A 13,355-nucleotide genomic window follows, 5' to 3' on the forward strand; every position below is an offset into this window, starting at 1 on the left:
AAGTTTGTCAGCCTAGTGAGATCAGTAAGAAATACCTGTGCCAAGTGCTGGTCAAATGTTGGTCCTGCTTATCCTGAGCTTGAGTTCTGTTCCCCCAGGGATGTGGTTCTGTGTGGTTTCTCTGGGTTACCCTCCAGCCTGGCAGTTGGATGTAGGGGAAGCAGTTGAGCACCTCCCTTCTTTCTAATCAGTGGCATTGGCACAGCAAACAAAACCACAGTTTTCAGGATCACAGCAGGTTTTATTCCCTCACAGTTCCTTCCCCACATGTCTTTCCCATCTTGTATCACTGTATTTCAGACTTTTGGAATTCATCAGCAGTAAAAGAACACAAAATTGCATTAAAAAGCCAGATGAGCTCACTCTGTTTTGTATTTCTCCTCTCACCTGCAAATGAATAAGATTCTTCCCCAAGTGCCCAGGGCATCTTCCTCTTATCATGGACAGGTCCAAAAATCAGGATGTACATGCAAAGTTTGGGCCATCCAAGCCAACTGTGGCCAGCTGAAAGAAGAGCCCCAAACAATTTAAGGGCTCAGATGCAATTTAGATTTTTTTTTTAAACAGACATAATTTGCTGAAGATTTAGCTGTAGGGTGATTTTCAGGTTCAATTTTAAGTTGTATTTCAGCTGTATTCAGACACAAGAGCACAGTATTTGCCTCCGGTGCAGCTGGAGAGAGGAGCAGACCTGGCCTGCTGAAAACAGATGCTGCTGCCAAGCTCCTCATCATCTCAAACCCTGCCTGAGAAGTACCAGCACAACAGCAGGTTTTTTTGGATGCTTCCCTTCACATCCCAGCCCAGCCTGACTCTGATTAATTAATGGAGTTTGCTGAAATCCCAGCCTTAGCTACTCTGGCTGCTGCTAGCTACAGCACACTGCACAGCTGCCTTCCACTCCCACTTGAGAGACTTTGTATTTACCAAGTATTAATTAGATGAATGTGAAGCACCATTTTCTAGGCAGGGGAAATTATCTGCTCTCTCCCTGCCCTGTAACAAGCTCATACTGGGACAAGTCTGAAAAGGGAGCAGGTAGAAGTGGCTCCTTCTTGCTCTGCACATCTGCCACTTTTCATATTTCCCTGCTTGTGCTGTCCCCCTTCACAAGCACTTCACTCCTGCTTGATCTGGAAAGGGAACAGCATTGTGAAAGATGGAGCTGGAGCCTCTCTCCCCTTGCAGATCATCACCAGAACTGGTCCCAGACTGTCCTGACAGTCAGACCCACAGAATGGGAAGAGCTGCTGTCTCTGAGGGCTCCTCCAAGTGCCAGGAGCTTCTGAACAAGTGACTCTGCCAGAAAAGCACAAGCAATGAATCCCTTCCCTTGTACAAATCCTCCAGACCAGGCTGGGCAGGTATTTCTCAGGGCTGACCACAGGTAACGTTGTCCAGGAGGAGACAAGGGGCCACCCCAAGGGCTCCCCTACACCTGAAGTGCTACCATGTAATGGAAAACATTCACAGCACAACTGTTCCTCCTGGTGGCAACAGCTGCACCATGAATACTGCAGCTGACACCAGTAATTGCAGCATGAAAGGCTTCAAGCAAATGCCCATCTGGAAAAAAATGGAAGAAATGTCATGGAAGGCTGAAGGCTGTGACAGAGGGCAAGTGTCAATGGTAAACAACTGGTCAGCTAAATTTAGGAAGGCAGGTTGGGAGCTCTCCATGACTGGTTGGGTGTCTTCAGTTCAGACCACTGAGTCAACTAAAAACATTTAGCTATGACAGTGATGGGCTTTATAGAGAACTACAAGATAAATGAAGGGAAAAAGGTTATCTAATAATTACTGTCACTGTTTCACATCCAGCTGCATCCACAGCTCAGCTTGACCTTTGAGGAACAATGAATAATGCACCATTCTGGTGAATGTTCCCCCTTTCTTGACAGACCATCAGCACTGGTAAGGGAGAACCTCTCCCGTTTGTCCTTTAGTTACTGTTTGGTTCATTTGCTTTATGTAAGAGGACCAAAAAAGTCCCAGAAAAATATCATATCTGTTTCAAAATATCTCCCTTTTAATTTCACATTGCTAAAATCCACAAACCATTGTTACTCCAAAATCTGCTGCAGGGACAGCAGCAAAGCTCATGTGAAACATGGGATCAAACAGATCTCTCTGTCTTTGGGCACCAACAGGAAAACCAATCTGCAGTGCTGAAGGCACTGATCTCCAAGACATCTAGAAACTGACCAAAACCAGGGAGAGATAGAGCTGGATTCTGTTTCCAGCTTGGCAATGTTTACATGGTGCACAGGTAAGCCTTGCCTTGTACTGAGCTGAATTTTCATGTCCTGCTAAATTGGGCAATGAAACAGAATAGGGAGGTGTGAGGAGTGCTGGGGATGTGCTGCATTGTAGCAAACAGCTACTGAACTCTGCTGCTGGTCATGAGGGGCCAAGGATGAGGAAAGAGTGGGATTTCTGGGAGACCTTCTGGGAGGGAAAACCCCACAACCCCATGGCAATGCAGTGGTTTTCCAAGCTGTAAAATCAATTGCAATTCACCTGCTCTGCACCATTGCTTGTTCCAGGCAGATCTCATCTCTAGCCTGGCCCATTTCATGTACCCAAAACTCAGTCTTTTTGTGGGCTTCCTCTGGTTTCAGACCATGCTCTACCAAAGCAGGTACCAAGCCCCATGACCAACCCTTGACCTGCTTATGTGCAATGGGGAGCAGAGATTTGGGGCAGGAGGGTGTCCCAAGAGAGACAGCTGGAGGTCACAGTCTCTGGGGCTTTGCTTTCACTGGGATTTGGGAATGTGTTGAAGTGCCAGTAAGCTGTTTTGGTCACTGGCTATCAACACGGGGATCATCCTGGCAAAATTCAAAGTGAAGCTCTGCACCTGATCAGATAAAGCACAAAGATCAAAAGGTCAATTTAAAATCCAGAGAGAAAGGGACAGTCCACCAACAGCTCTCCCCCAACATTTGGTAGTGTTCACACACGTTATGCTATGAAGGATTGATGGCTGGAGGTCATAGAGAGTCTGAGCTTTCCCCCAGCTTGCCAAGGAGGTGTGAGATCAGTTTCTGCAGGGCTTCAGCGCGGAGCACCGAGATGCGCAGCACCTCCTCGTGGTTGGCTTTCTCCTGGCTGCTGTAGCTCATCACCGCTTTGTTGGTGATGAGGGAGATCCCGAGGACTCGGAGGCCACAATGCCTGGCTACAATTACCTCTGGGACAGTGCTCATGCCTGCAGGAGGAGAGAAAAGACCAGAATGAGTCAGGATTTACACAAAAACAAGATCTCTCCAAGGCTGCACAATTCTACCTCCAAGCACACGCCCTTGTCTCACTCCCCCCAGCTCTGTGTCTGAACTCTGTAGTAGTTAAAGGCTATGATATGTACAAGGCTCAGATAGCTGCAGACTACAGTTACAACTCTGCTCAGCACAATAAACCTCCTGCATTTGATCCTTGTGCCACAGCTCCCTCCTCAAGATGTGCCAGACTGCTTGCAGACTTGCTAAGGAACTACTGATGTGCTGTGTCATTTGGCTCTTCCTTGGCTAAAAAAGCTATTGCAAATAAAAATGGCTTTGAGGGAAGCTCGTTTCCTCACACACAGCGAATCTGCAGGTATTAATATACAGACTTCCATGAGCCAGGGGTCATGGAAGGAATCATAGCTGGAGAAATCATATGGATCATGGCACTTAGTTTTCTTTTACACTTTTGGGAAGGTATCCATGATTACCATCCCTAAACAAGCCTCATAAGGAAGGTGGTTTGTAGAGAAAAAGCACAGTGAAAATCTTTACAATGTCAGAATTAGAAGAAAAATACTAGAAAAAGACTTCATTTTTATTGAGCCCCACTCAGTCATCCTAAAATGGAACCATCTGAGCATGAGAGGCTTTGTGTTTGGGAAATAAACACAAAGTTGTGCTGGGATCTCTGTCCTGCTCAGCTGTAAGCACAGGGACTTTGTGCAGATCCTCCCAGGAGCTGCACTAAGCCACTGCAGAATGAAGCAGAAATACACAGAGCTCATTTCTCCAGCCCCAGGAGACTTCAGAGAGTCAAAGATGAAGCAAGTCAGCCTTGAGCAGAATTAACTGTTCAATCCACGTGCTCAAAGAGGCCTGGCAGCCCAGCGTGGCAGCTCACCCACAGCGTCGGCTCCCAGCGCCTGCAGCAGGCGGCACTCGGCCACGGTCTCGTAGCTGGGCCCAGCCTGCAGGCAGTACACTCCTTCCCTGGTGAAGCTCAGCAGCCCCAGCTCCTGGGCACTCTCCATGGCCAGGCTGAGCAGATCTGGTTCATAAGCATCTGACATGCAGGGAAACCTCACTCCAAACCTGAAAGGCAGTAAAGGACACAGCTGTGTGAAAGTGCTACTGTTCCCTCTGTCAGAGTCCAGGGATGGTCATTCTTTATAGAAAAGGGAAGTGTTAAGGGCAGACCTGCCATGGATGCAATCTCACTCATTCCACTCTTACCATCAGGTAATTCTGCCATCAGTCATGGTTGGAAGCGACCTTCAAAGGCCATCTCATCAGAACCCATGCAGTGAGCAGGGACATCTTCAGCTAGAACAGGTTGCTCAGAGTCCTGTCCCACCTGACCCTTAATCTTTCCAGGAATGGGGCACCTACCTGGGAGTGACCGTCCTGCTAGATCTAGTCATCCAAGACTGTTGGAAGGTCTGGCACTACCTCCCTTCTGCAGGAACCCTTCTGGAATGGTCTTTCAAGGGTTCCTGTCTCTAGGGAGCACTGATGGCCAGTTCATTCTCTCTCCAGTAACTGCTCATGTTGTCTTTTAAATATTCCCCACCAGACAGTGGCTGCTCTGAGGCACAGAGTCCCTCAGGCTGTCCCTGGATGGAGGTTTGAGCCTGGCCTGATAGAGCATCAGTCTCTATATTTAAGGCCCATCACAGCAGGCAGCTACTTTACATCTTGGAGCTCCAGGGCCATATTTTAGGTAGCTTTCATCTTCTGCTTCAAGACTGGGTCTCTTGCTTTTGGTCTTAAAATAGCAGCTCAGTCCTGCTCCTGCTGGAGTGAATCCTGCTGGAGTGAATCCTGCAGGAGTAGATGGCAAACACTGTTATGCTGCCACTGAGGAGACCTGGAAAATAAACTCCCAGCCATGTTCACCAATGCACATCAGTAGGAGTGGACCAGGTCCCTCATTTATGCTATTAAAGCTTCTGCTTGTTTACATGTTCTTCCAGCTGAATGCTTAGGGCAGTAGGTGGCTTATTTTGTTTTTATAAACACTAAATATTACATAAATAAAAACAAACTTCCCCTTCTGGTCTAAGGTAATAAGTATTCATCACCATGAAAATTGCTTCCCTTTTCTGAAGGATGGCCAGCAATGCAGAAGCCCAATCTCTAATTTATTAAAAAAATATTATTTCCACATCACTTCATTGCCTCTAGTTTTGCTCTGTTGTGCTTAGATAAATCCTTCCTGGTAGCTCAGCTGGACAGGATTTTAGGAGTTTGCTCAGCTAAATCTCTGCAATACTTTGAAACCTGATTCATAAAGACCTTTTGCCCATTTTGATGCCTTGGTCAGCAGTACAGAAGTCACCTCCCAGAGCACTGCAGTCTTCACCAAGCAGCTGCTTTGAGGAGGCAATGAGGCAGCTATGCTGCCTTTGAACACTGTCCAGATGCAGTTGTTTGATTGGAGCCTCTCCTCCTGCTCCAGAGCAATTATGCAAGCCCAGAGAGCTTTAAACACTCCACGTAGCTTCTCTGCTTTTGATCACTTTCCTCCAACCCACGGCAATACCTACAAAAATGCAAAGATGTTCCACTTCAGATGGGTACTGTCCTCTTGCCATGGAATAGCAGCACAGTGATTATTTCTCCTGAGGCAGCTGCCAGCACCTTTCAGATCCTTTCAGAAGCAAGAGCCAGGTCTGCTGTTACATCAGGAAGGAGCTAACTGAAAACCAGACAGGGCACCTTACTCTCAGCAGAACTTTCTCTCTGGAAAGATCTGAGGTCAATCCAGATGCCTGCCCGGCAAACACGTCCATTTTTCACAAGGGGCCTTCCACCTCACCAGTCTGATGGTGTCTTGGAAGGATTTTGGGATCATAAATTCATTTTGGAAGGGACTTTGAGGTCATCTAGTCCAGCATCTTGCTCAAAGCAAATCCAAATCTGGGGGCAACTGCAGTTCAGGAGTGACGATATGCTAGAAGCTGCTCTCTGCATTCTCAGTAAGGCAAAGATTCTGCTACACAGCCAGTGCAGGAAACCTGATTTCCCAGTTCAGCCAGCAGCAGGTGGCTCTTGTAGATCTCAAGGTCTCTGAAGAAGGTGCCAAGACAACCACCTCTCATCAGAGCAATGCCTTCAGTGAATACACAGGCACTCCAGTTTGGAGACCTGGACATAGCAGTGGTAATCAGGAAATTTAGAGGTTTCATCTTTGCTCTGCCCTCCAGTTACTGCCCGACCTCTGCTGTACCCATTCCATCACACCAGAATGGCTGTTGATAAACCCAGGCTGGGGACAGCACAGTTCACTGATTGCTCAGTTAAGAGGAACCAACAGAGAGAGGGAGTGATAAGAAGAAGAGCAGTGGGTGTCTTTAGCAGATGGTACAGCTGGTCGTGTCAGGAGAAGGATCAGAAGCCTACTTGTACAAAACAAAACCTTCTGGGTGTTTGTGTGTGAGCTCCTTGTAGGCTTGCACAAGTAAGCAACAGCCAAGGGAAGGCAGGGCAGGTGGCACAGCACATACAGCTCCTGCTGTAACTCTTCCCTTGAGGTTACCTGGAGCCAAACTCTGCCTCAGTAAACATTTGTCAGTAGGCACAACTGGCAGTCCCAGCCCATGGCTGAAGGGAGAAAGGATTAATTGGTAACAATGGAGCTGATGCCTTCTTACCTCTCATCGTTTGGTCCACGCAGGGGATTCTGCCCTCCCAGGCCAAACAAGCTGATGTGATCCCTTATGAACATGATGTCCCCCACTTGGAAGTGGGGATTCAGTCCTCCAGCAGCGTTAGTGACAATCAAGATCTCCACCCCCAGGAGAAAGAACACCCTGATGGGAAAGGTGACCTGCAGGAACCAAAAGCATGTGTGCAATGAGTCTCACAGTGAGCAGACAGCCACTGCTACTGCATTTGTAGTATCACAATTTGTGGATGCAAAGAGTCTACATATGGAGACAAAACAACCTTCTGCAATTTTAAACATTCCTCTAATTTAAACAGAATGTTAATGCTATTTAAACAAATTAAACATAATGAAACAAAATCTCGCATTAAAATTCAAGACCATATTTCCTACAGTTGCTCTAAGGTCAGATAAAGGTGGTACAGAAAGAACTTGCAGATAGTTTTTGCTCACTGCCAAGGTCTTGCAGAGATCAAGCCACTGTGCTGATTGAAGTAACTACTTATGCACATGGACTTGGAGAGTAATCCAAAGCTAAGGAACAGTTGGGAGCTGGAGAAAAAAAAAATTTAGAGAAATTTGATTTTGAGGAGTCATAAAGGAATTCGGATGATACCTGCTATCAATCAAATGCTACTGTGAGCAAAATATTTCCTAGTAATGGGCACCATTTCTTCAAGAAGTTAATTTTAATAGACAAACACATCTTGATAAAGCTAACTTTGTATTGAATGGTTTTAAAATAGCTGGTTTTTAATAAGAAGTTGGGTGGTGCCAAAAATTACAGTTTATATCCAAATGCAAATAACCTCATTGCAAAAAAGGAATATCATAGAGCTATCCAAATAAAAAAAGAGCCAATAAATAAATACTATTGTTGTTTTCTAGCAGAAAAATATGTATGTGCATGGTAGGTAAGATAAATCTCCACACATCCCAGTATGTTATTTGGGAAGTTATAGCAGCTTGCAGTAGCCTGGGAATTTTTCTAGGGAAAAAGAAAGCTATAAACTATATAAATGCAATAGAAGATTAAAATAGATTATTCTTATCGAAGTCTTCTCACTGCTGATTTAAATCATGATTAAACTGACTAAGTTAAAGCATGTAAATTAATCTGCCTTATATGATAAACTATTTCCCTCTGTGAGAGCAGCAGGGTCAGCCAATTTGTGTGGCTGTGCAGCATCACCTTCCCCCAGCAGAAGCCAACTACCTCTTGGTTTGAACTCCCAATTTTGTTTTCTGGGGGCAGATCTGAAATCTAAGAAAGACTCATTTCAAGAGCACTGTAAGTTCATTGCAAGAGCTAACATCCTGCAGCTAGATAGCAAGTCAAGCAGTCACTTCTGCAGCTTTTACAACACCTCTCCCCATGGTGAATATTTTCCTTACGGAGAACTCACCGTGCTGAGAGAGTAGCCTTCATAGGAGTGGAATCTTCCCTGCATGCACACGCAGGACTGTCCATTCAGCTCCCCAAACACCAATCTGCCAACGTGCCCTGACACTGGAAATTAACAAAGTGGCATTTTAGTTACAGGTCTCAAGGAACTTGACTCTAGAGGGATCTGTTTGTTGATGATTTTGCTTTACTGCAGGACCAAGCACTGCAAAAGCAGGAGCTGGAAATCAAACAAATAAATAAATAAATTCTTATTGAAAAGTAGGGGCCCCAATGAAGGAAATGATTGGCATCTGACTCTAAGGCTTTGGAATGCTGAACACTTGCTTTATTAAAATTATACTATATTACATTACAGCTATACTAAAATTATATTACAGAATTATTATAGAATACCATAGAATTTTATAGAATTTTTATAGAAGTATTACAGAATACTAAAGAAAACTTGTGACTATCTCCCAATAGTCAGGACACAAATTTTTCCAATTGGCCAAGGAAACAAAACAGTCTTCAGCAGAATCTAATTGACAAATCACTTTGGGTAAACAATCTCCATAACTCATTCCACAGGTGCCAAACAACAGAAGCAGCAAGCAGAGATAAGAATTGTTTTCCCTTCTTCTCTGAGGTTTTCTTGCTGCCTTTCCTAGAAAAAATTCTTGGGAAATTGTGCTTTGCTTTTCTCTGTAAAGAGAATTGTGGCTACAAATACCTATGTATCTGTCCTACGATATTTATGTTTTTTTACTGTGAACACACATTTCGCCAGCGTGGGACTGGTTTGCAGTGAGGCTGTGCTGCAGGCTGCTGGTGGCTGGGGTGCTGGTGGCCTGAGCTGTGCTCACCTGAGCTCCGTGGGAAGTGGGGGATGTCCTCGTACAGGAAGACTGTCCTGCTGTCCAGCACATCAGCCAGAGCTGCCAGCCCGGAGCCGCAGACGATGGCGACCCTGGGCCGCCGGGCAGCGCGGGCACGCAGCCACTCTGCTGCCTCCTGGCACGCCTCATAGCTGCCTCTGCGGGAGGAGAACAGGCAGGGAGACTTACCAGCCCTTCCTGGCACGCCTCATAGCTGCCTCTGCGGGAGGAGAACAGGCAGGGAGACTTACCAGCCCTTCCTGGCATATTGGGGTAACAGGGTAGCTATAGATCCAATGGTGTCAGGAACCCACGTCTTAAGAGAGGAACCCACTTGCCGCGGCAAAAAGTCCAAATATGGACAACACTGGACAAATCCAGACCAGGGAAAAGCCTTTCAGGGAAAAGCCTTTTTTTTTTATTGTTGGCACATCAGTCTCAGAACATTGTTAACAGCTCGCTGGTCTACCGGGAAATGCCCCAGAAGGTGGGGTAATACGGAATGACATAAAATCATCTCAGTTTAGATTTCAGCCAATCACACAAAAACAAGACATATTGACAAGCTTTCCATCCAACCTTATAAAACATACGTAATGGTAGTTAAAACAAAGACTATGTCATAAGAAACAAAGAACAGAGTTCTATTCATGGTAACCTTCTAAAGATATACATTAAATAAACTTGTTGCCATCCTAAAGCCAAATCTACAAAGTCCTATTGTTATTTGTCACGTCTACTGCTTGGGAAACTTTTCTGCTTGCTTGAGAAACTTTTTTGCTGTAACAGAACTTCGGCCTCAGCCTGAGGCCTACATGCTCTTTTTTAACCATTTCCTAAAAACCCTCTGACTTTATGGATTCCAACATGGCACGCCTCATAGCTGCTTCTGCAGGAGGAGAACAGGCCAGGGAGACTTATCAGCCCGTTCAAAGAACAAGCTTCAAAGGATAAAAGGTGCAGGGAAAAAGAAATTTCATTAAGACTATAATAATAGAAGCTTCACTGCTATTATTGAAGATGCATCGCTTTTAATCTCATGTATTTTACTCCTGACTACAGGGAAATCATTTGAATCCTCTTGGCTGGTTTCTTTCTGTAGATGAAGAATGGCTAATGATACCTAGATCACAGAAATGTCACAAGGCATAACCACTCCTGCTTCTGATGGGCTCAGGTCTCCCCTGAGTTCCTGAAGAAAGGGAAAAGCACAATTAGACTGAGAAATTCCAACCTATATGAGTGTGCATGGGGATGTCCAAGCTGTGATGGGGAAATACAAATGTGTGGAGTTCTGAAGACACCTGAACAACAGATCTGGAATGCTGTGCTGATGAAGGAGTAGACACTGTCATCTGCAGTAGGTAAAGATTCAGGTGAACTTCTGAGACATGGGTCAAGCATCATCTGCAGAGATGGAGAAGCCAATCTCTGTAAGTGCTGAGTGCCATCAGCTCCCACCACTTCCATCTAGGCTGGTACCACATGTCAGCCACCCACCCTCTCGATACCTCGTGCCTTCAGTACAGAAGGATGGACATGGAGATCTTACTCATCCCACAGAGTGGGCATGGGATCACACCTGCAGCCCAAGAGGCCCAATGACATCAGTCTCCATCAAAACAAGTGAAAACCAGGAATTTGGACTCCAGAGTTTAAAGTGATTCAAGAGGGGGACTCGGCAAATACCTCAGTTAAAAAAAGTCTATTCCAGCAGGGAGCCCCATTGCCTGAAGGTGGGATAGAAGCTGGCATTACAGTGCCTGTTGTACATCTGTCTCATGGGAAAGGAGAAGAGTTCAACTTTTAACCTCTTGGCCCAGTATTCAGATGCCTTAATCACAGTTTTGAAACACAATCAATAGCAAAATAATCCCATAATCCTGTTTTCAATAGGACAATGCAGAGACTTTCTGAAAGTCAATATCAAGGTTGATTGGAAACTATCCTCAAAAGCAGGGGTACTAATAGTTCTTGGAAGCAACTCAATCATTACCATTGATGAGCAGAATTAATGATTGTACATGTTAGAGGACTGGGTCCTGGAGTGAACCCACAGGCAGGGTCAGCAGTCCTCTCTATGAAAAGTTGATCTCATTATTGAGAGGTGAGAAAATCAGCTCCTGTGAGGCTGTGGGTGATGTAAAATTGACTGGAGGTGCTGATGAGCAGTCACTATCTATCCAGGAATGTTTCTTTTGGTTCTTTTTTGTCAAGTCTTTTTTTTTCCAGAGGTGTAAACCCTAGTAATGCTGTGATGCTGCTCTCAGCAGTCTTAGAGGACGGACAGAAAAGCTTTCAGAGGTGAGGAGCTCCTCACTGCAGGAGGTTTCAGGCCACTGAGAGGATTTGACTGTGTACAACTGGTTCCTTCAACTAAAGTACCAGATATTGAAACAAAGGTTCTCAATTCTGTGCTTTTTCTTTCTTTATACTGACAGGGTCAGTAGTTACTGCACAGGTGTTTTCTGTGAGCATTTCGCCTCTTGACTGTCTAGTTGCTACTCTAAGTCCTATCCAGCGTAAGATACATCAAACTTACAGTCCTAAGTTACAAACTGCAATGTCAAAAATACCCAAAAATATCATAAACTTGCAATCCAGTGGGAAGAAATAACTTCCATACACATAGATTAAAATGAAGAGTCATACTTAGCTGAAGTACTTTTCAAAGGAAAAGTTTGGAAATGAGAGAGTTTATTTACCATCACATACTGAATTTTCTAAGTGTATCATGAGCTCCTGAAATAAGCAGGAGCTGTGAAAATGACATTAATAAAGACTACAGTTGACTACGTTATCACTTGCTCACAGACAAAAGCTTTAAAAGTGCTTTACATACATTAATGAACAATTCCCCCCAATTTCTCTGTTGAATAACTGTAATCCTTGTTTAGAAATTCAAGGAAACCAAGAGAATTTATATGTAATGCCCAAGGTTTTGACATACCTGTGGCAGACAGGAGAAAAGAACAAGGTCACCCGGATCTGCTCTTCCTCGTGACCATAATACTGCTTGTTTCAGTTTTTGGTTTTTTTTGAAGAGCATAAACCATTGCAAAATAACATTAGAGAATGGATATTATTCCTATATCCTCAGAAATTTAAGGAATGTGGGATGGAACCCATTCAATCTCTGCTGAAGATATCAGGACTGACTGAGCTATGCCAAGTTATGGTGGATTTTTTTCCCCTTTTAAACAGAAGATATTAAAATACTTCTTAACCAAAGAAGTAAATCTCCAGTGCTGCATATGTTTCCTTGTCTGAAAGGAGCTCCAGCAATTGCACAGGGGCCTGGCAGAGCCCTGTCCTTCCCAAAGGCTTTGGGCACATCAGAGCTGTCCCCAGTGCTGAGAGCACAGCGATGCCAAAATTAATCTGCTTGCAGTATTTCGCTTTCAGAAACCTTCCGGTGACATCAAAGGGACTGGCAAGCACTGATAATTTCTGAATGCAAGGGAGATACCTGCTCAGCAGGAGCAAAGGGGGAGTTTGACCCGTGGGTCACCCAGCAGAGTGTTCAGCCTGGAACTGCAAGAGCACAAGGCCTGTGCAAGCTTTTTGACAGCCTGAATTAATACATGGAGCACAAAGGCCCCTCTAGCTGCTCTAACAATGCACACCTAATAATAGTGCTCGGTAGCATTGCTTTGGATTAAATCACAGGATCAGCTGAAAACACAATCCCCTTTATTGTGATTGCTGTCATCCACTGGAGAAACACATCTGTTGCAAAACACAGGACTGTCACCGGTGACAGATCTTTTATGGCATGAAAAAAAACCACACTCTTACTTGCTTCTAAGTTGGCTGAAAGCAAATCTATGCAAAAAAGCAGACATATCCCAATAAACAGCTAAAGCATTATGTTTGGGGGCACATGGCCATAAGTATTCACAGTCTGTGCCTCTCCACAGGAGATATTTGCCTCTTCTGGCCCATAACCTCTCCCAAGGTCACCTACTCGCTGCCATATTTCATAATACCAGCACCTGCACAGGCAGATGGCCAGATTGCTCTCCAGTAATAAGATGTTTACTTCTGAGCAGCCTTTGTCTGACATTTATTGAGTGCCCAGTAGAAAGGAAACAAGGTGAAGAAAAGAGAAGTAATTTTGTTAGTCCCATCCAGCTTGGACGTCCGTGCACCCCCTATTTCACAGCACCTTACCTGTCTTCCTCAGCATAGGCCAT

At 44.9% G+C, this 13,355-nt stretch overlaps 1 protein-coding gene across 1 annotated transcript; it reads right to left on the reverse strand.

The window, feature by feature from the left end:
- Window positions 1-254: 254 nt before the first annotated feature.
- On the reverse strand, window positions 255-13,355 carry PNP (purine nucleoside phosphorylase). Its single transcript, XM_074551249.1, has 6 exons — window positions 13,333-13,355; window positions 9,148-9,317; window positions 8,301-8,404; window positions 6,881-7,056; window positions 4,129-4,319; window positions 255-3,211 (listed from the first exon to the last, which is right to left on the reverse strand). Exons 1-6 carry the CDS (start codon window positions 13,353-13,355, stop codon window positions 2,994-2,996), a joined length of 882 nt encoding a protein of 293 aa, XP_074407350.1. The 3' UTR covers window positions 255-2,993.

The sequence above is a fragment of the Zonotrichia albicollis genome, chromosome 13 (genome assembly GCF_047830755.1).
Source record: "Zonotrichia albicollis isolate bZonAlb1 chromosome 13, bZonAlb1.hap1, whole genome shotgun sequence".
NCBI lineage: Eukaryota > Metazoa > Chordata > Aves > Passeriformes > Passerellidae > Zonotrichia > Zonotrichia albicollis.